Here is a 23,614-nt window from a genome sequence, read left to right on the forward strand (position 1 = left end):
AATAAATAAAACAGAAAGTGGAGGGCGATACTTGCACCCATGACGGCATTTTACTAAAAATTGACCGTCCATTATTTCTCATCCGTCTGCAGCGTGGGTACCGTACCGTTCTGTAGTCCGTCATTTGCCCTTTTTTTCGGGGGCTAAAAAAATAGTACCCGCCTACAGGCCGGTCTGCCTCTGATTTTAAACGGGCTTCCGTCAGCCTGTGAACTTCAATAGCACCCAAGTAATGACTTGACTTGCTTGAAATTTGGTGGCGACTCGACTTGACTGATTTTTTTTTGTTTTGTTTTGTTTTGTTTTTGTTTGTTTTTCCCCACAGTGACTTGGGACTTGCTTAAGACTGCATGGTTACGACTCGAGACTTACTTGTGACTTGCACATATGTGACCTCCCACCTCTGCTTTTAAGCCATGACTGTTCATCCATCGGTCATATTAGCTTCCACAGATAATGAGAATGTACCACGAGTTGATTTTGTTTCTTGTCCAAGCCTGAAATGTGACGCTCAGTGGACAATAAAAAGATGTGTAACCAATCCTCTTGACCTTATTGATTTTCTCTTCCTTTCCATCACTATTCTCATCAGATCTTCTTAATGGAGCCCAAGAGAAGTGTGAGCTGCCGTCTTTGGATGGATTTCCTCACTGTGAAGGCAAGCTGAAGGTAAATTAAAGTGACACTTGGATGAGCTTTTAACATTGGCACTTATATAAAAGGTTTGCATGTAAAAATGACATCAGTACTAAAATGCTCCGCCCGAAAGACTCTTTAGTGATTTATGGTCTTTTTTTTAGATTAGATTTACGACAAATTGCCCCGCCCCCTTTTGGGCTCGGCTTGTTATTTTTTCTGTCTCAGCGGTCTACGTCACAGGAGGGAGGCAAGCGTGGTAATATTGCTCGCTTTGTCAGTTCTGTTGTCTAAAACAGTGACCGTTCGCCACCAAAATGCAAATGCACATTACTACTCTTGTCCACTTTAACCTGTGAAAGTATGATCACATGATCACCTCCACAAAATCAAAAATACTGTGGCGATCGCCAATTGATCACCGTTTTTGGACGTTATAAGCAATGAAAGTACAATGATTTCCAATGGGGCGGCACGGTGGTCGACTGGTTAGCACGTCCGCCTCACAGTTCAGAGGTCGTGGGTTCGATCCCGGCTCCGGCCTCCCTGTGTGGAGTTTGCATGTTCTCCCCGTGCCTGCGTGGGTTTTCTCCGGGCACTCCGGTTTCCTCCCACATTCCAAAAACATGCATGGTAAGTTGATTGGATACTCTAAATTGCCCCTAGGTGTGATTGTGAGTGCGGCTGTTTGTCTCTGTGTGCCCTGCGATTGGCTGGCAACCAGTTCAGGGTGTCCCCCGCCTACTGCCCAAAGACAGCTGGGATAGGCTTCAGCACGCCCCGCGACCCTTGTGAGGAGAAGCGGTACAGATAATGGATGGATGGATGGATGATTTCCAATGGAGAGTTTGTAATCGGTTCCCCCGGTGACTCCGACCGAACAAGGGTAGAACTGTAGCGCTGCCATTTGCCTCATTAACAAGAGGTGTTATTCATGGAGTCACTTATTTCATAATTTCTCCCAAATTTATTGCTAAAATAGAAAATGACAACTCTTCATTTTCCTAATCAAAAAATATATAAAATGAACTTGTTAGTGACACATGGCCATCCCGGCCCAACCATCCCTTTAAATTCACACACTAAACACTTTCACTGTGAATGTCGTTTTGGACGTATTATAAAAACTCAAATATCTGTAGAAATTATAACTTGATATTTCAAATCATGTCTCATTAGACCTTTACTTGTCATTATTATTATTTTTTTTAATTTTGAACGTAATATACTCATTGGTGTCCATTAAAGGGGAAATTCAATTCACATACAGATGTACTTACGTACAAATGTACGTACTCGGACATTTGCCATTATGGCAAATCCCCCTCGGATTGACTGTATTATACTTTACGGCGGTGCCGTCATGACATCAGAAAGCGTTTCCAATAGGAGAGGGACTGGCAAGCGATTTACTGCTATTTTGGTGGACTTATTTACAAGTAGCGTATGAGGACAATGGAGGATTGTACAAACTCTGCCGCAATTTGAGCCGGGAAAAACCCTGCTTATCAAACTACCTTTGAAAAGTAATAGAGGGGCATCAGAACTGGAGAGTTAGCTTTGACGCTGACAGAGTTGCAACCGATCAATTTTTAATAAACCACTTTTACTTCAATGTCTTTTTTTTTTTTTTGCAAACAAACTTTATTGAACACTATCCCCCAAGCTGCGGCAATTGTGACATTATTTCAGCAGTTTGGGTCGATGTTTTCTCCCAAAATGGCACTGTTAATAAGTTGATAAATTATTCCATTGAATTCTTATTCCACGAATGCAACATTTTGCACGACTATCGCGTTTGGAATAGTGGGTGCACATAGAAATTATTATTGTAAAGAAAGTTTTGACTTGATTTCCCCTATATGTTTGTTTACAAGATTCATGCAAGTCAACAAAATGTTTTCACACTATTTTTCCTTTCAATTCCTTACTTTAGTGGATGAAGGAGATGTGGCGCTCAGACTCTTGCTATACCAATTATGGTGTCGATGGATCTACCTGTTCCTTCTTCATTTACCTAAGTGAGGTGAGTACATGCACTGCAAGGGTGACAGAAATGTAACAGGATCAAGCTTTTGAACTGAGTTCATGTCCACAAACCATGATTTTAAAAAAAGAAAAGCAAGAAAATGTGTCTGTGCGTTTTGGCCTTGAATTCAATCCTCCAAACAGATACAAGCTGTTGCCAGATGTTTGTTTTTGTTTTTTGTCTTGAGAGTGAGCTTCATTCCCTTCAATGCACTAGTGAGGTGAACAAAAAGGAGTAATTAAATTATATTTATCTGTTTATATGATAAGTCGAGTGAGTGATTTAAGAAGTCTAGTCGACGTTTACATATCATGTTTCATAAAATTCATAAAATGAAACATGATATGTAGGGAGTGTTAAGTCACTGGACTATTGCTTATCGGTCTATATGAGAAGTTGAGTGATTAAAGAAGTGCAGTCCACGTTTACATACTGCATCGTGACGTATGTCGTCAGGGTCTTCTGAGTTTTGGATTAAGCTGCAAAAAGACGTTTACGGGAAGCGAACAGACTACGAGCATGGCGACTGTTTTTTTTTCCCTACAACATTCTCTAGATTTTTTTCTCACCTCTTTTTCAGATTGACATCACAGTTTGCAATCTGCATCTAAACCCATCTGTGCTTTCACAAACAAACCCATTCAGGTTCAAATACGTAGCCTGTATCATGTATAATTCATGGTAGGAGACTGTCACATTAACTTAGTTATGGGTTGATTGAGCAAGGGCAGGATGTTGTGACGGATGTCTGCGACCAATGGCTTGCTTTGGTGTTTTTGTGAGTTTTGCAGTTTTGAGGAATACGGTCAGCACCTGCAAGTCATCTGCATCATTGTTTTTTTGTTAGGTAGAGAACTGGTGTCCTCATCTGCCTTGGAGGACAAAGCGCTTGAATGAAGACATGGACAGGAGGGGACAGGTATGGCACATGGAATATTGTTTTTATATAGAAATGTTATGTAGAAATTTCATTAGCTTTGTTCGTGTGGTCACCTGTCGCTTCATATGAAAAACTAATAACTTGTATCAATCTCAAAAGGGATACAAAAGTACCTCTAACAGCCTTAATGTTCATCAGTCCATGGAAGACTTGGTCTATAACTGGGGAAAGTTTAGTGCTTTTGCCACACTTATTAGGAGTGGCCGTCCTGTTAAAATGAATGCAAGAGCGCAAAATGCTCAATAAGGTAAAGAAAAATCTTTGGTTATGCCTGGAGACTGAAGAGGGACGGAGGGATGATGTCGCAACGTTGCTGCTTAATAGACGTCGTAAGTGCAATCAATCATTAAAATCTCAAGGACAAACACAAGCAAGCTTAACGAGCAGAAAATGTGCATTTCACGTCACCACATGGAAGTACTTTTTGAAGCCCAACTGCATGTTCCAGCCTTGTTGCTCCACACTTTTACACTAAATAATTAATATAATTTTTAATAGTGTAATAGTGATTTGATCAAATCATTTATGTAATTTAAAAATATGTTTATTTTACAGTCCATTAATTAAAAAAAACACAAAAAAAACAGTATTAGTTGTAACATTTTTGTAAAAATAAATTGCAAAAAATACAGTCAAGGCAGTATCCACATCGATAAAATCTTACCAATATCATACCAAGAGGGAGCCCCATCCATGATGCAACAAATATGATCCGTTGCACCACTTGTACCATTGCAACCTTGATCTTGCCATCTTAGCAGCTGACAATGGCTCCATATATGTACCGGTCCTCTTCCTGTCTTTCACTCTGTCTCTCAACCCGATAACTTTGCTGCTTGTTTTATACAATATTCCTTAGTAATTAGAGAAAGTTGTAATGCATTGTTGCACAGTTATAAGATGCATTCATTTCTTTACATAGCATAATGTCAAGCTATTTCAGTGAAGTCTGTGCACCTCACGTATAGTATACATGATATATGTTGACATTTGGGTTTTTTTGTATCAATATTATTTCATATGTGTTTAGGCAGAGATCCGGACCAGTTTTGATGAGCTTTACCGTGTGATGTCTCAACGGGAGGAGTTCCGCTGGATGATGCTGAGGATCAAACGCATGGCTGAGCCATGGGTCCGTGCTATTCGATCGTTGGCTGCCAAGCAGAACCTGACCAAACGGAGGAGAAAGAAGGTAGCTACTGGTCCAATCTGCTGGGAGGAGTAGGGATTGGGGCACTTTCAGCCATGCAAACTATTATTTTGCTGTCGCTGTATGTTGAAAGAATTGGCATTGGTTCTAAGGATTACTGTATGTGGGGCTGAGATATTTCAGGAAATGGTTGAATTGTGATTTTCATGACAAAAATGGCGATTTTCATTCAATTCACTTTTTTTCCCCCCAATCATGCTTCAGGGCAATATTCACTATGGACATTAACATTTACAATTATGACAGAAGCTTACATCATACCATCAGAACTTTAAAAGCTATAATAACGCAAGGACTTGACAGAGGCTGTTTGAGGGAGGCAGTCCCTTTTCAAGTTATTTAAAGTAAAATCAAACGCATTTTTTTTTTTTTTTTTTTTCAAGAATATGTTCTCAGCAGGCCCACTAGTTGAAACATGGCATTCTAATTAATATTGTCTTTGTGGGATATGAGTTAAGTAGCAAAATCCACCCCTTTTTAGCCATCTCAGGGGGCGGCCATTTTGTCACTTCTTTCGACTGAAAATGGCATCACAACTGCTCAGGGCTCAAGTAACGACCAGTCACGGCTCAGTTTCAAAAAACAGGTCAGTCGTAATGTGTTTACGAATGCGCACTACAGATTGTGCAGGCATTACCTGCGTGTACTAGTGTACTTGCCATAGATAGCGAGTTTGTGAGGAGATGCACATCATGCCTTGACAGGACCATTTCTACCACTAAAACGTGCAGTTAGCCATCAAGCGCTGCCTATGCATCTTCCCTCAAATGTTATGCCTTTGGTAATATTTTGGGCTGCAATGTCTCTGCCATATTCCCGCACTTAATACGGCTTAGGTTTCATGACCCAGTGCCAACCCTTACATTGTACCTTTTTGTCATGGATGACCTATTATATTTTCCCGTTCCTCTTTCAGGTCCTGGTGCACTTAGGTCTGCTGACGAAAGAGTCAGGCTTCAAAATAGCAGAAAATGCCTTCAGTGGCGGCCCGCTGGGTGAGTTGGTCCAGTGGAGTGATCTCATAACGACGCTTTACCTGCTTGGTCACGATGTCCGCATCTCTGCCTCTCTGGCTGAGCTCAAAGAGTAAGTACATAAAAGTACACACGGACAAAATTGTTTGTATGCTTCTCTTAAATAAAGTGCCCCACAGTTACTGCAAAATTACTGCAAACATTTCTCTCCAGGATCATGCGGCGAGTGATGGGGAATAAGTCCAGTTGCCCCACTCAAGGTGACAAGGTGGTTGAGCTCATATACATTGATATTGTGGGCCTCACCCAGTTTAAGAAAACGCTTGGACCGTCATGGGTCCACTATCAGTAAGTACTATTATATTTTACTTTAAAAGAGCCTATCACAACATCAATTATTGCCCGCCCCATTCGATACCCATGGCAAGCCTGTATTTTAAAACTGTACGAGTGGATAAATGGTGCCTTATCATGCAAAAAAAAAAAAAAAGTGTGCAATACTGTCATGTCATGTCATCTTCCAAACCGCTTATCCTATATAGGGTCGCGGGGAGTTGCTGGAGCCTATCCCAGCCGTCAATGGGCGAAGGCAGACTACACCCCGAACTGGTCGCCAGCCAGTCGCAGGGCACACATAGACACTGTCACTGAGCGGGAATCGATCCCACGCTGCCCGCACACAACTCAGGCGTGTGTACCACTACACTATCAGCGGATACTGTTAAAAGAAAAAAATATATATAGTTAAAGTGCACTTTAAATATGATGTTACAATTTTTGAATACCGGTAATCACAATCAAAAAGATACTACTGTAGTAGTAACATTAAAATGATGCACACAATTAATACGTGAAAAATATATAACCAGTCTCAATTCAGAATCATCATCTTTATGGACTGTCTCATAACTGTGTTATGTCATGAATTTTTGCCATAGTTGCTCAACCTAGTGTAGACACGTTCCTTCTATATTTTTACCATACTTAGCCAATAAAGATGATTCTTATTCTGATTCTGATTCTGATTCAAGAACACAGTCAGCAATTTTTGGTGGGAAACATTAAAATGCTTTTCTGGGCAAAAGGCAACACCTCTCCTGACTTACATTTAGTGCCTGACTGATCTTAGGTCTAGAGCTTAAATCACTCTCGACGTGTTACTCTTATTACTGTCCATTGACAGCAGCCATTAACTACAAGTATACTGGCCTGCCCTGCTGCTTGTATAAAAGGCAATTCTTCGAACTGACTCTGTTTTGTTTTCATTCACTGCACACCTGCTCATGTCGCTGCCCATTTTATGACAACATCGCTGGCCTGCTCCGCTATAAATGTCACTTCCCTGAACTTTAGTTCTCTATTGTTTTGTTGACTACCCACACGCCCACTCCCATAACTGCCTGTCAAGGTCTAAACATTTTCTTACATTTCTTGCAAGTCACAGAATTGAGTGACACAAATTGGCACTCCTTCGCATCAAACAGTACCCAAGAAGTAGCTCTGAGCTTCAAAAATGTTGGTGCTCCCCGCTGTAAAGAACATTATTGCCTTGACTTTCCCTTTTAAGCGTGAAACTGCCCATCTCAAGTAATTTCTTCTTAAAGTGCCTATTTCCCCAAACTTGGTCACAAATCAAATCAAATTTATTTAGATAGCACTTTTCATACAAAAAGAATATAACTCAAAGTGCTGTCGCGGGTTGGAATTTGAGTTTGGCAATGTCAGTACCATTCGCAACATGCATGGATCTTGGGGAGGCATAGCTCAGTGGTAGAGTGGTCGTGTTTTAACCCAGAGGTTGGGGGTTTTGATCCCAAGCCATTGGGACCATGTCGAAGTGTCCTTGAGAGCAAGATGCTGTTTTCTGAAGCTGAGCTATGATTGGTCGTTACCTGAGCAACTTCGATGTCATTTACAGTCAACAACAAGTGGCAAAATAGCCGACCCTTGAGATGGACAAAAAAACAGGTGGATTTTAATGATTAACCAATATTCCACAAATGCAATATTGATCAGAATGCTGTGTTTAAACTAGTAGGGCTGCATTGAACATTTTCTTGTTCAGAGATTTTTTGTTGTTGTCTTGCCCTTTAAAACAAAACAACAGAAACTTTAGTAGCTTTAGTATCCTCCTACTACAGGCTGTAGTGGAGACAATCGGTCTATTCTCTGCACATACGTCACAAAGCAAACCAAAAGGCTGTTGATATGCATGTCAATTCTATTTTTCTATCCACTTATTCCATTGAGAACTGTAGGCGAGGTCGGTTTGGTTTTCTTTGAAGTGGCACTTATCAGCTAATGCTGATAGGAAGAAAAGCAGCAGTAAATCAGGGGGCACTAATGGCCCTTTGGTTCCTCCTGTTTGTCACCAGGTTTTGTTTCACTACGAAATACCACAATTTACATCCGCTCCCATTGTCAGAGTCAGGCGTAATCTAAGTTGCAGATGTTGTTCACTATATTATTTTCCTGGCTATTTATGTATGTACAGTATAAGTACTCAATGGGATTGCATATACCCGGTGCAACAAATGTAGTTGAAATTCAATAGTGCATTTTTTTTTCTGGTAGTTAAAGCACTCAAGTGTTTTCTACTATTCATTTTCCCTCTGTTGTGAATGGAGCAGGAAGTTAACAGGAAACTAATTTGAAATTCACATTGAAGGTATGTTACAGAACTCGTGCACACAATCTATTGTATTTTGTCAAATTAAACATGTCATTGTCAAATTCTTCATCTTGGTCTTTAAAAAGTGCCAGTTTACAAGGATGTGGTGACAACTGTTGAAAGCCAAGTTTTACAATATTCCACCAGTATCACTTCACCATCTGCCGGGACGAATGGGGATGTGTTTTTTTAGCTCTTGTTTCAATTTTGGACTTTTACCATTCCATCATGAATGCGTCTCATAGGGTCTTTTACAGTTGCAGCTGCAAACCATCTGTCTGGGATAAGAGAAAATCATTGATGTTGGTTGGTTAATTGGGACATTTTCCTGAGCTCATACTCAAGATAAATAATGTATCCTTTGTATTATTTTATCTTAAAAAAAAAAAAGTATATCAACGGCTCAGCTACATTCTGACAAACAATAGGGCAAACCAGCAATGCTGTATAATTTCAATTTGTGTGTTTTGTAAGCTCAGAACATGCAGGTAACATCCAATGTCTTTTGCAGTCTGTTCATCCAGCATAATAGCTCTTGACTACTCTTCCAGTCATGCTTGTTTATTAGCTTGAATAAGAAAAAAAATTATTGAAACAAATGCCCTTTAAATACTTTACATTAGGGGTGGGAATCACAGAGGACCACATGATATCATTAAAATATTTTGCTAAGGATACCAATAGTGTCACGATAAAGTAATTGCAAGATAAGACATCTATTGGAACATAACCATAAAAATCGCCATTACGTCAGATCTAAAGCGTAATTGACGAAGCAAAAATGTCATAAAAGCAGTGGTCTTGTGGAACAAACATGCAAAAGGTCATTGAATATGAAAATACATCAACACTCCAGGAATAAAGGTGTTACATCCAATTAGTTGGGATGCACGATAACTTTTTTCCCACAGATACCCAATAACCTCCTGCTTCTCCAGATGATACAATATCTTTTTTTTTTTCAAGCATAAAAAATATCAGCAATTATTTCTGCATAAAACAGATTGTTTGTAGTATGAGTTTGAAATGGATTGTTAAATGTAGTTTGTAGATGCTCAGTTTTTTAGTCAAAAAAACGGACAAAAACTAGACTAAAATGTTGACAGTGTGTGTGTATGTATATGTATATATATATATATATATGTATATATGTATGTATATGTATGTATATGTATATATGTATGTATATGTATATATGTATATATGTATGTATATATGTATATATATATGTGTGTATATATATATGTGTGTATATATGTGTGTATATATGTGTGTATATATATATGTGTATATATATATGTGTATATATATATGTGTATATATATGTATGTATGTATGTATATATATATGTATGTATGTATATATATGTATGTATATGTATGTGTATATATGTGTATATATATAGATATGGATGGATATATGTGTATATATATATGTATGTATTTATTTAATTTGATTTATTTAATCTTTATACTGACCAGTTTATTTCACTCTTTCATAGTTCAATTGACCCCTTTATTAATGGTTAAGTATTATGTTAAAATAAAATAACCTAAATTCCATTTTCTCCATGTCATTATTTTCAATAGTTAAAAAAAGAAAAAAAATCTACATATATCGATATCGACCAATATGAAACACTTATATTGTGATGTACTTTTCAGTCATATCGCCCAGCCCTAGCCTTGGTTGCACACTAAAACTTTTTTGTCACACCGCAGGTGCATGTTGAGGGTGTTGGATTCCTTTGGAACAGAACCGGAGTTCAATCACGCCCATTATGCCCAGTCCAAAGGTCACAAGACACCCTGGGGGAAGTGGAATCTCAATCCTCAGCAGTTTAACACCATGTTTCGTAAGTCAAGAGAAAGCCACACACTACAAAGTCTTCAACACAATTGCCTCTGATATCTGACAACACATCTAAATGGCTTAATGAAGGCTGATGTGCATGTAGAAATTCAAAACCTGCATACTGTACATAATGGACAAAAGCGCACTTACATTTGATTGTTTCTTTTTGATGAGACAGCAAGCCTGCTGTTTCAGAGGAAGGATTGAGAATGACAATAGTATTCACCACTACATAGTTGATCTTTAATCACTCATCAAGAACACTATTCAGTCATTTAAAATTAGGTCAAGTTATTGTCCTGGCTCCTTGGATTAAATTGGTATCCAGGCAATTCTGAGTACCATCCTAATTAAAAAAAAAAAAAAGTACAAATGTAAGGAATGTATGTTAGAACTTTGTGTATCTATCACTGTACTGGCCAGTACAACATCTTGCAGAATAAGAAAGTAGTATCTTATTCAAAAATCCATTTAATGTAGTTATGAATAGTAAGGGCCATTCGGTTGTCTTTTGGCAAATGGTTTTACATGTGGTCAGTTTGTCTGCCTCCCAGTCAACAGGTTCTGGACTTGAACATTGTCTTAGGCCTTCTGTCTGTTCTCCCTGGATCTGTGTGGTGTGGTTTTTGCTCTGTTACTGTGGTTTCCCCCATATTCCTAAAGCATGCATGTTAGGTGAATTGAATACTCTCAATTGCTCACAGATCTGAATGTGATTGTGAATGTTTGTTTGTCTATACTTTACTGTATGTGACTTGCGATTGACTGGTGGTCAGTCCAAGATCATCTAGGAACAAGATTAGTGGTAGAAAATGATCAAATGATTCTATGTGGGCATCACTCCTATTGTGACCCAAGCCAATGTGTTGGGCACTACAGACGAGAGTAGCAATCCGCCCTCCGCTGGAGTAATAAATGTTACCGTAGCAACCCAACTGTATGAAGTGAGGTGTGGAGTTCTACAGATTACTGCTGCACCTAAAAATGCATTTTTGTTGTTTAAATGTGTTATTTGTCTCGTAACACACTGAGTCTCTTGAAAGATCACCCAGTTAAGAATCACTGGGTCAGATGATATTGCTGGTGAGAAAAGTACACAGCGTTGAGTGTTGGACTCATAAAATGCCATCCCTTTAAACATGAGAACTGAACAAGAGTAAGATGTATTTCTCTCTCTCTCTCTCTCTCTCTCTCTTTCTCTCTCTTTCTCTCTCTCTCTTTCTCTCTCTCTCTCTTTCTCTCTCTCTGTCTCTCTCTCTGTCTCTCTCTCTCTCTCTCTCTCTCTCTCTCTCTCTCGGAATTGTGAAATACTTACATTGTCAACCCTCGCTCTTGTACTTGTAAGAAGATTAGGGCAAGGTCACTGTTTTTCCGCCTTTGTCACTTCACGCGCTCTCTCTCTCTCTCTCTCTCTCTCTCTCTCTCTCGGAATTGTGAAATACTTACATTGTCAACCCTCGCTCTTGTACTTGTAAGAAGATTAGGGCAAGGTCACTGTTTTTCCGCCTTTGTCACTTCACGCGCGCTGATTTGCTAGCTAACAGCCAATCAGGTGACGCCGATTCAACATACGTAAACGCCCCCAAGATGCTTACATACGGGTTACAACACTACGACGGTGGCCACTACACCAATCAGACGGCGCTTAAAGACGCAACGATGCATAACGGCCTCCGACGTCGGTTAGGTGTATCAGGGCCTTAAGAGTTCAAAATGTGTTCATTTAATAAATAAAATGTATTTCCTGAAACATGAATGGACTGCATGAATTTCATAAGCAACACACTATTTTACAAGTGTAAAGATAAAGAGAGAGGCTAACATCATGTCGAGAGTAGTGAAACTAGCCTCAAAAATCAACAATTAAGCTGCATCTATGCGTCTGTTATTTTTATTTGATACTTTTTTTTTTTATTCCGCGTTGTGTCTGCTTGTGTGGTGCCTGCTGTACATGAAGTTCTCAACGCTGATTGGCTGTCGCCGACGAGGGACGGACTGGTACCACGTGGCTCGGATAAATATGCAGACGGCAACTTTGTGATGGTTAGGCGATGCCCAGCTCTGGAGTGAACATTATTTTAGGACAACTTTGTGTTGTTGCCGCCAGTAGCAACACTTTGTGACAGCAATAAGTGCTACAAACATAGTCTGGTAGACTATGTTTGTCGCGACATGCTGCCAGGAACAGCTTCAAAATGGCGTTGATGCACAAATATTATTTGGTATGGTCAAGTTTATTTTGAAATTGGCCTTCTTGCCTCCGCTGGTGGCATGTTACTTCTCATGTATAGCATGAACAAGTGTTGCTGCAGTTAGCTTGACTTCTTCTTCTTGACAATGTACACCTAAATAAGCGGGTGCTTGAGGCAGAAAAAATGCCTCATGCATTTTTTTGGACCGAGGTACTCTAATTACTCGTGAACCTGTTTCGTCCCTACTCGAGAGTACTGTTGATTTTAAACCTGAGAATTTTATCAAGGTCATTGACTGACTTGGTTTGGCAGTGCCCCTTGGTCACTGTAATGTGTGGATCAAGGGTCAAGTGTTAAAAATGTTAAACAACTTCCAGTTTAACAACCGCTAGACACTCAACTCAGGGAGGACACTTGAATGCCAGTTTGCCAGTGCAACTATGAAGTAGGGCTGGGGGTCACAATTTCATATCGTGATATTCTGCGATATTCCTGTCAGATACCTCTAACCATATGATAATGATTTTACTATGCTTTCAGTGAAATGTATCTTTTTTTTTTAAAGCAAAATATACATCAAATAGGATGTAGAAAGTTCTATTTTTTAAATTAGAAATCACTGCCAGTCATTAGCATTAATAAAGTCAGCAATATTAAATGTATATTAAATTCACATTGTACTACCACTAGCTTTAAATAAATAATTTTATGCTACAACAGAAGTGTTTGTTTGCATGCGTTAACTGCATCAATGTCTGTGTTGTTTCGTACCAATTTGCCAGGCATGTGTGACTTAAGTCATTATTTAGCTTTAAAGCACAGGGTGTGATGGTTCCAATTCCAAACCTGACTTGGACCAGACAGTCTCAAAAAATAACAGCTGGCCACTCACTCCCAATGTAATGTGTTGACTGCGATGTGAACTGGGGCCACCTGAACTGCATTTTGAGGCTCCGCATACAATATGTTGAGTTCTATCACTTATTTTAATTCACAAAAAGATTGTGTCAGTCAAGGAACACACATGTTGCTACAGAAATAGGGCGTGGGCGATAATCATAAGGAAGTGATATTTTGAAAGACGAAGCTTGCTCCCATTCAACTGAATTGACCGGCGAGGCGCGGACCGCTCGTACGTTTTTACCAGAAGCTTCGCTATTTTATCCACAGCTATTTATGAAATTATAAATATGGTTAAGTATTGTTGTAAAACGTTTTCTACTGTATACACTGTATTTCTATGTCTTTATTGTGCATGGCTATATATCGCTGGCTTATGACACAGATGGATTTCTTGCTTGTGTGCTGCGTGCTGGGCGTCTGCTGTTTTTCTGTGTGTAGGGGTGGGTGTGCTCTCTCTCACTTGTTATCTTTGAAGCCTTGTCACATGCGGAAATGACTGTGAGATCTGTCAGGTTGATACAGCCTCTGACGCTTTGATTATGCCACTCGTAGACATTCATTTACAGAAAGCAAATTTGAAAGTGACGATCAAATGCAAAACACGACTACAGTTGCCCTGAAAATTATTCAACCGCCACTGCAAGTTGTTTTTTATTTGAAAACTTGCAGTATTTTACAATGAATCAATAGAACAAGAATAACTTAAATAGCTAATAATATCACAGCTAAGAATTACAAGTCCATATCTATTGAAACTTTGTACATTTGGCAAAGGTTGATTTACAGTCCTGTTAAATATTTTTCAATTCCACTGCATGCATTGATATTCTGCATTCACTTATTGTCACTCTTATATGCCAAATGTATTTCTTTTCACTTGGGTCCATTTTGGCAAATAAAATGAATGCTGGCAAACTTTCACATCAGCCCACAACTCCGTAAAGCTTCTCTTACACAAGCTTACAGTTTACTTCACCTTTAAGAAACATGAACCAAATTGTATGGTGGCATTAAGCAGGAGTGTCTAAATTACAGCACAGAGGTCTTTTGCAGCCACAGTCCATTGTGACTTACACTAAAGACATGGCCTACAACGCAGCTTAAAAAAAAAGTAGGGGGTGGCTTGGCAGCATGACAAATGTGGTTGTTGAGAAAGGGTTATGTTGTGACCCACATTCTTCGTGAGTGTCACGCTCCTGATTACTTCTACCACCACCACCACTACTGATAATAGGAACAAAAACAACAAAAATAGTCATAATAAATAAATTGTTTTTATATAGTGCTTTCCCAGATATACAAACAAACGGTTTACAACTCAAATTGTAAAACATTTGCCCCTCCTAAATCTCAGGCGAATATAGATAATTCAGTTAGTAATTTTTCCATTTTCTGTACTGCTCCCCCTCACGAGGGTCGCGGGTGTGCTAGATTCTATCCCAGCTAACTTTGGGCGAAAGGCACGGTACATTCTGCACTGGTCGCCAGCCAATCACAGGGCACACATAGACAGTCATTCACTGTCACTCACACATACAGATAATTTCGAGTCTGCACTTAACCAACCATGCATGTTTTTTGGAATGTATGAGTAAGCCAAAGTACCCAGTGAAAACACAGCACAGGGAGAACATGCAAACACCCCAAACAAGATGCATTCATGGCACTTTCACAACATCGGGAATTTCTAAACACACTATGTCATTCTGCGTATTAATAGATTTTCGTTTTAGAGATCAAGAGAAGATAAAATTTAAATCATGATTAAATTTTGATTACCGTATTTTCCGGGCTATAAGTTGCACCGTTATATAAGCCGCACCCACTCTATTTTTTAGAATATTTTGGAAAAACCTTAAATAAGCCGCACCTTTATATAGGCCGCACCTATGTTGAAAACTTTTTATTTACTGCATTTACAGAACGATTATGAACTGTAAATGTACATGTATGTACCTGAGCAGATTCTTTCCAAACAGTGCCTTTTAACACTGCAGCAACGTTGTTGATTAAAACAGAAGAAAACCAAGAGAAAATAAACAGTACTTATCTTCATTTCACTGCCGACTGCCGCTCCAGTTTGTCAGCTAATGTCCACCAGACTCCACCATCTATTGTTCTACTACATTCTACATATGAACCTGTCTTGTTTTATGTTAATAAAGTCAGCCAATCTAACACACGACGTGCGAAATCAACAATAGCATTCAAAACAACAGAACAGACATAACATCAGCCAATCGCATTCATGTGCACTTCACGGCCCTCGCCTGTCAAACTCTTCCACCTGCAGTCACATCCAGTTAATGGGAAATGTATTGTATTGAATTGTACTGTCATTCCGGTTAGAGCGCCCCAAGCGGTGAAAGAAAAATCCACAGAATAGCGGACTATAAGCCGCTGCTCAAAATCTAGGAAAAAAAGTCGCGGCTTATAGTCCGAAAAATACGGTAATTATCCAGCCCTTCAGTGGATCTCCATACACTCAGTTTGGCAACCGCAAATTCACCTTTTCGCATGATTATTTTCTTAAATAGCTTTTTTTCAATAGTTTTCTAAAATATATTTACTGGGGGAAATGTCAGTTTGACGCTTTTTTTTATTTATTTATTTATTTTTTTCAATCATTTTCGGGGCTCGGTCCTTATCCCCTGGCCCATAGCGATGGCCTACTGTAATTGCTTAATGGTTGATGGTTGTTTGGTATTAGTGTGTTCAATAAAGTACAGTGGAAGAATTTCAGAGTGACCCTATACTTCAATTTTTTTGTATGTTGCCCTTGGTGAAAAAAAAACTTTGGACACCTGTTTTAAAGCCTCAGAAAGAAGACGTCTCAACAAAGTCACTGGAAGTAACAGTGTTGTCTCCGTAATGACAAAGTAACCGATTTTCGCTCGGCTGGGTTTGACTTAACCCTGCAACCTGGTAGGGAACTGTTTACACATAATAGGTTGATTTCAGGTATGTTGGGCTCATAAAGTTAAGCAAGTCATAAACAGACACTCCAAATTATAATTACAGTATTTGAGAAATCAAAGCCACAGATTTTCTTAATTGCTTTCAACTTCAGTGGTACAACACACAACACAAAGTTCCTGAAATCGCATAAGAGAGCAGATAAAAGCCTCCACTTTGCACAGTATTGGTTGGAAGTCCAAATGGGGACAGGATTTTGAAGACAGCCAACTGAACAAAATCTGATCAGCAAACAGAATGCACGCCACCCAGGCATAATCACTTGGAGTGTGAAGACGGCCTTTTTTCCTGGTAGTACCGCTTGTATGGCACACTGCCCAGTTCAGTCAACAAGTCCAGACAGGAAAGTGTGTCAGACTGCTGTTAAAACAGTTAAATACAAACATATTATTAAGCTCAAAGCATCACATGTATTTATGTTATGGATATCAGTTGAGATAAGCCAAGTTGTTTTAACATGATGCCAGGCATTTGGAAGTGCCATATGCTAAATAAAGTCACATCATTATTATTTTCTCTTTGGACGAAGGAGCAAAATAAATGTTTGCTTCAAATGCGCCGTTCGGCACGCAACTGCGCCTGACCGCGCGAGCTGCATTGACCATATAAGGAAAGGCGCCGCGTTCGGTCTGACCACAGTATTAGGTTCAGGTCCCAGGCTGTTTTAATTTTCTGCTTGCTCTCAAGAACAAATTATTGTCTATTTTTCTTGGGCTAGTCCTTTTTGATTTACAACTGAATCATCCATCGAGTTTATATACCACTTATTCCCATTAGAGCCACTGGTGTGCTGGAGTCCATCTAAGGTGATTTTGAGCAAGAATCGAGGGTACACCCTGGACTGGACGCTGCCTGGGCACATTTGGAAAAACAGACAAAAACAAGCATTCATACTCACATTCACACCAAATTACAATTTTCAATGAACTTCCCATGCATGTTTTTTAAATGCGTGGTGTCTTTTTGTTACTTTTACAAAGAGCATGACAGTAAAGTAAGGACCTGCCAGCCATACGCTTAAGACGTATCTTATTCATATCACGGGTCCCTTAATAACAAAGCGTCACTGCACAAGGAGAAACGGGGGGGCACAAAATCCCAGTGGGCTGGAAGAGTGTTGCGGTGCAAGTACTTTCATCTTTCTGTGCCAAATAGTCACGCAGAAATGAGGGTCTTATGATGAGCAGTATTCTGTGTAAAAATATATCTGAGGCATATTGTTTTGTCATCTCTATCTTTGGGACACTCCAAAGTGCCAGAGAGCTTCTGCTTTGAGGCAACCAACACAAGAATTAGCAATGAATAAACTCCTTCTCTAGTTTGTGTATGAAAATAAAACATTGCTTTTCTCCTTTTTACTTGTGACAGCTCACACTCCAGACAACAGCTTCCTGGGCTTTGTAGTGGAGCAGCACCTTAATGCCAGCGACATCAAACACATTGACGACGTCAAGAGACAAAATCAGTCTCTAGTCTACGGCAAGGTTGACAACTTCTGGAAGGTATGACAACTTATCCTTGACATATCACTGATTTATAATAATACACAAAAGACAAACCGGAACCCAAAGAAACCAGTTTCCAGATATATACAGTAAGTGCTTTAAACTCTTTGGGACAACAGCAGGTAAAACTTGCAGACAACTAAATACCAGTGTGGTTTATAAGATCCAATTCTGCTTATCAACCTTTCTGTGGAGTTCTAATACTGTATATTCAAATGCATGCCACACTGCAGCATAGAGACAAAGGTATTACTGTATCCTCAACAAAAATCACAAGCAGACTTGCAGGGCATTGCACGATTGGTCGTTCTCGTCATCATCATATGATTACTGTAATGCCTAACAGATATTCGTAAAAGATATTCATGATGACTAATACCTTGCATAATTAAAATTAATACAATGATTTGTAAGCCTACTTCATGCTCAGTCATGTACAGGCACATGTGTGCGTCATATAATTAAGTCATCTACAATCATTCATGATAACGTGCACTTTGAAATGAAAAGAACTCTAAATCATCCAGTCAAAAAGTCCATGGCATGCTTGGTCATACGTGGGAACATGCTCACGTGCGGTTGAAACGTCGTTGCACTGTAATGCAACCAATCCTTGTCAACTATTAATGGTTAACGCCGCCTTGCACTATACAAATAAGATAAGATAAGATAAGATAAGAATGCCTTTATTGATCCCACAGTGGGGAAATTTTCATTGTTACAGCAGCAAAGATATAGGTCACACAGGGACGGCGGCATAATGTAGCCATTAATGTATACCATTGACGGCAAACATTCAGTATCAAACCTATATAAATGCAACAGTGACAAATATCCAGAGGTTAAAAAAATAACTCCAAAAAACCAGCACACTCGGTAATGCACGGGCACATGCACACACAATATATATTTGTTGTTCACAATAACCACAACTTTGTACAATAGAAATAAGAGAATGACTCTAAAGAATCCAGTCATAAATGTCCACGACCCATCAGGTCACGTACAGGAACATGGTTATGTGTATATGATTAATGCATTCACCCCTTGTTAATGCCACATTGTACACTCTAAAAACAGGTTAAAAATAACACAATTTTCGGTCAAAAAATGGACCGATCAAAAACTTGGGTCAATTTGACCCAATTTTCTTGGTTGCTTTTGCAGAAAACTCAAAAAGGGGTAGTTTTTTACTATATACAATGTAATGCAAGAAAGTGGGTCAAATTTAACCAATTTGTGTATCGGTCCATTTTATACCCAAAATTGTGTCATTTTTAACCCAACTGTTTTTAGAGTGTATAATGAAGTGAAACCCGAATGCTTAAAGGGAATTCAGGGAGATCTGTATCATTGCTCTTTCTGAAACATGGCTAGAAGAGTCAGTTTCTGACTCTGAGGTTAGCCTGGATAACTTCACCATCATCAGGTCCGATAGGAGGAGGCATGTGGGGAAAATGCAAGGTAGAGGGCTATGTCTTTACAACAGGTGGTGTAATAACATCAAATACACCGTAGAGCAGGGATCACCAATTCCGGTCCTCGAGGGCACCTGTCCTGCAGGTTTTCAATCTCTCCCTGCTGTAACACACCTGTTAAAATGATCAGGATCGTTATCAGGCTTCTCAAGAGCTTGCTGATGAGCTGATCATTTGAATCAGGTGTGTTACAGCAGGGAGGGATTGAAAACCTGCAGGAAAGGCGCCCTCGAGGACCGGAGTTGGTGACCCCTGCCGAAGAGTGAGCACACCTAACCTAGAAATACTGACCCTACCCCTCATTTCCTTCTATCTCCCCTTGGAATTCCCTATTGTTGTGGTCAGCTGTGTCTACGTAGCGTAACATCAACATAGCAGCGGAGCTAATAGCAGAGAATGCTATGCTAGCTACGTCTCCCGGTGCTCCACTGTTTAGTCTGGGGCACTTCAACAGTTGTTGATTGGACTGTGTGTTGCCATCATTTTAACTGTACGTGGATATTCGAACAAGAAAAGAAAACATCTTTGATTTATGACGTGGGAATATGACCAATTACTTGCAGTTCACAAAGTCATCTGTTTACTTCCGCTGTACAGACAGGAACTCAAGTGCCACCAACCACAGTGCCATAGTGCCTGTTAATGGTGGAGGACACCATTACGCAACTACAAGTATCCCGGCCTGCACCAAATGGGACATTTATGATGGGGATCTGAATGACAATATCTGTCATCACAGACTGCATCAAATTCTCCACAATTCCAAACAAGACACAATAAAGATATATCCTAACTCCAAACCTTGGAGTACTTCACGAATAAAAAAAAAAGCCTGAAAGAAAAACAGAAATTCTTTATGCACAAGGACTGGAACAGCATCAAGGAAATAATTAGGAACATTAAAAAAAAAATCATGTCTTCAAAGCAAAACTGGACTATGAAAATAAACTTGAAACACAATTTAGAAACATGAACATAAAGCAAGCCTTCCAGAGGGTGAAAACCCTGACATCAACTTGTCTCTTGAAACTTGTCAGCCATTTCTTCGAGTAACAGACAAAACCAAAGGGTTGATGACATATTCTATGTTGGAAATAATGAAGTTATACTGTTTTACTCTAATTTGAAGGCATTTTTTTTACTAGATTTACTATAGGCGATATCACATTCCCAAAAAACATTCCCAAAATGGCATTTAATTCTGATTTAAAAAAAATAAAATAAAATAAAAAATCACTTTCTCTGGAACCCATCATTTGATTTTCATAATTCTTGTTTGGTTTGTTGTATTTGGGTTGAAGTGGCAATTCCAACCAAGCTCAGCATTTTGACAAACTGCTATTTTTCGAAAAATGTTGTCATGTTGCTAGGGTAATCTTACAGTGTAGTAGATTAGCTAACCTTAATATGTACAAAGTTCTTCCTCTTCCGCCACTGTAAAACATGTTTTTTTTATTGCTATGCAGTGTCTTGTTTTTAATCTAATGTTCGTTATTCAATAACTGCAAATTAGCAGGTGACACATTCACTTGTAAAGTGCAACTCAATGGCATCCTAATTCTAATCACAAAGAGCAGAAAACACTTTTGCATTGCCAGTCATTTAATGCTCTGAATGTAGTTGCACTCCAATAAGTAAGTCAAATCAGATTTTTATAAATAGTCATTGCAAATGGTACTCATCATAATTTTCAAGTCATCAACTGTTAGAGAATAATTTGAATGTTTTACAAAAACAAGCCTCCCAATGATAACAGTGTTTTTTGTCAAAAATAAAAATGTACCGTATTTAACGGACTATTAGTCGCACCCACTCTATTTAAAAAATCAATAAATAATGGGAAAAAAAACTGATATAAGACCCACCTTTATATAAGCCACACTCATCTATTTTGAAAAATTTGATATTTATTCCGTTTCCAGAAATATTTTGAACTATAAATGTACATGTAGCTACCTGAACAGATTATTTCCTACCAGTGCCTTTTAACCGATAATTCGATATCGATATGTATCGCGATTGACACTTAATCGATACCAATAGAAAACGCCTTCGATAAAACATTCGATAGAAAAAAAAAAAGAAAAACAGAAAAATCCACAGAATAGCCACACCTTTATATAAGCCGCATGGTTCAAAACCTAGGAAAAAGGTAGCGGCTTATTGACCGGAAATTTCACAGCAGTGTTTCAAAACATTTTAGAGGTTGTAAAGAACGGAAAGTGATAATTTGTTGAATTTGCAGCATTAGGAGGTTGTATTTTCTGAAATTAAAATCTATTTCAATCAAAAATTTCTTAACAGGTCAACTTACATTTTAAAATAGGACCTCTTATTTGATTGCAGCTTCGCAAGTCTTGTTTCCTTTGAACTTGTGAATTTTTTCTCTGCTTGACAGTTTCTTCAGCAGAGCAAGAATACATACAGACGTGGGCATTAAGCAAGGGCAAAGAGTTATTGAGCATACCTTCTGTTTGAAGTGTAATACACTTAGCATTGCTGCCTTCCAGGCAAACGACCATTATACATTACTCTGAGAAGTTGTACAGTATGTGTGATTGACTGCAGAATCAAGCTTTTTGATCTCAGTCCAGATTTAATAGAGTATTCCTCTATGCAGTCCTAGGTAAACAAAGTAGGCCTTTTGCATTATTTGCGTTACATTATAAACAAAATCGAATCCATCTTTTGGCGATTACGGGGTTGAGGTAGTAAGCCTGCCGGGCTCATTCTGCTCTTTGCCTATGCTGACATAAAGCAGATGCCGCCTTTCCCATTTCTTCTCCTAGCCACGGGTTACACATCCCCCTCTGATTTATAAATTCATTAAACTCACCTCCTCTTCCTCCATTTGGCCCACTTCAATCAACCTCTCCAGCTAACGCAATTATTTTTATTCCTCCTGCAATCGATCCACTTCCTGGTTTCAGATTACATATTGCTTCTGTATACAGATGAATGTTCAAATTGTCGCTTTTTTTTCTTTGTACGTTAACTATCATCACTTTGATTTTTTTTTTCTGCTTCTCTTTGCCTTTTCTTTCTCTCAATCTGCAAATCCGGTGCATTTGTATGAGAGCGATGCTTCAAATAGCATCAGGCGAGTGATGTCCTCTGACCGTGAAGCTTTATGTAAGGAATGCCTTGAAGGCTCATAGGCCTCCTATGCTGTTCCACTCCACAGTCGAGAGGTCACAACAAACGCACATCATGTTTTTGACTTTGGAGACCTTAGATATCCATTAAGTAAATGTTTTTTTTCTGCATGTTACAAGTAACCAATTTTCCTGTTTAAAGGTATATTTTTAAAGAAAACATACGTAATGTACATAGGGTAATCGTGTTTTCAATTACACTGTTCAACTCATGACGCTCTCTCTTGCTCTCGCCCTCTCGCTCTTTCTTTTGCTCTCCCTCTCTCTTTCTCTTGCTTGCTCACTCATTCTCTCTCATATACATATATATCACTGTCCCCTCTAATTTTCCATACATCTGAGTATTCACACAAAATCCTTGAGCATTCCTTGGATCGTGGTGAGCAACACCAGACATGCACATGCCGGCCAAACCAGGATCACATCTGTCCAAATCCTGAGATCAGAACGCATTACATGATGCAGATATGTTCCGGAAAATTAAAACCCCCTATCTATCAAAATAGAACATATCATTGAATAGAGATTTGCAACACAAAATCAGCCCTAGTTTACTTTTATTTTAGCACACAGGTCATTTCAAGCATAATTGAGTCTCAATAAAATCTGTATTAATATGGTACCACATTGTCCACTCATAATGGAAAACATGTCATTTAAGAAACCATAAACATTTCTAGTCACCTGACCTCTGAAATGCACTCGTAAACTACGCCCATGTTTGGACTTCCTGAATGGAGCTGTGTCACCTGCGCCCTGCAGCGTCTCATTAGTGGTGAGGGTATATGCGTCAATGTTTGCTTCCAACTATAGTAGAACAACAGTTTGCACCCTCGGCCGCACTACTGAAACGGTAAGGGAAGTGGGAATAGCAAATATAATGTGTGTGCGTGGTGCACTGAGAGGGTGACAGAAGTGCGCAATTGCGCACTCGCGCAGCTTAGAAGGAACATTGATATATAGAGATAGATCCTGTATATGTATGTGTGTGTATATATATAGATAGAGAGAGAGAGAGATAGCGAGATAGATAGAGAGATAGATACAGTAGATATACCGTGTATATACATATATATAGAGAGAGAGATATA

At 39.1% G+C, this 23,614-nt stretch overlaps 1 protein-coding gene across 1 annotated transcript in view; it reads left to right on the forward strand.

Moving 5' to 3' along the window:
* Nucleotides 1-23,614, forward strand: part of mgat5 (alpha-1,6-mannosylglycoprotein 6-beta-N-acetylglucosaminyltransferase) — a 60,827-nt gene that overhangs the window by 25,536 nt on the left and 11,677 nt on the right. Inside the window, exons 4-11 of the mRNA XM_086029453.1 lie at nucleotides 593-669; nucleotides 2,573-2,662; nucleotides 3,513-3,584; nucleotides 4,636-4,797; nucleotides 5,732-5,901; nucleotides 6,003-6,137; nucleotides 10,182-10,315; nucleotides 17,754-17,887. Of these exons, the coding sequence (XP_085885579.1) occupies nucleotides 593-669; nucleotides 2,573-2,662; nucleotides 3,513-3,584; nucleotides 4,636-4,797; nucleotides 5,732-5,901; nucleotides 6,003-6,137; nucleotides 10,182-10,315; nucleotides 17,754-17,887 (974 nt within the window). The remainder of the gene's footprint in view (nucleotides 1-592; nucleotides 670-2,572; nucleotides 2,663-3,512; nucleotides 3,585-4,635; nucleotides 4,798-5,731; nucleotides 5,902-6,002; nucleotides 6,138-10,181; nucleotides 10,316-17,753; nucleotides 17,888-23,614) is intronic.

Source organism: Filicampus tigris, chromosome 1, assembly GCF_054856515.1.
Source record: "Filicampus tigris isolate MCC_2025a chromosome 1, RoL_Ftig_1.0, whole genome shotgun sequence".
Lineage (NCBI taxonomy): Eukaryota > Metazoa > Chordata > Actinopteri > Syngnathiformes > Syngnathidae > Filicampus > Filicampus tigris.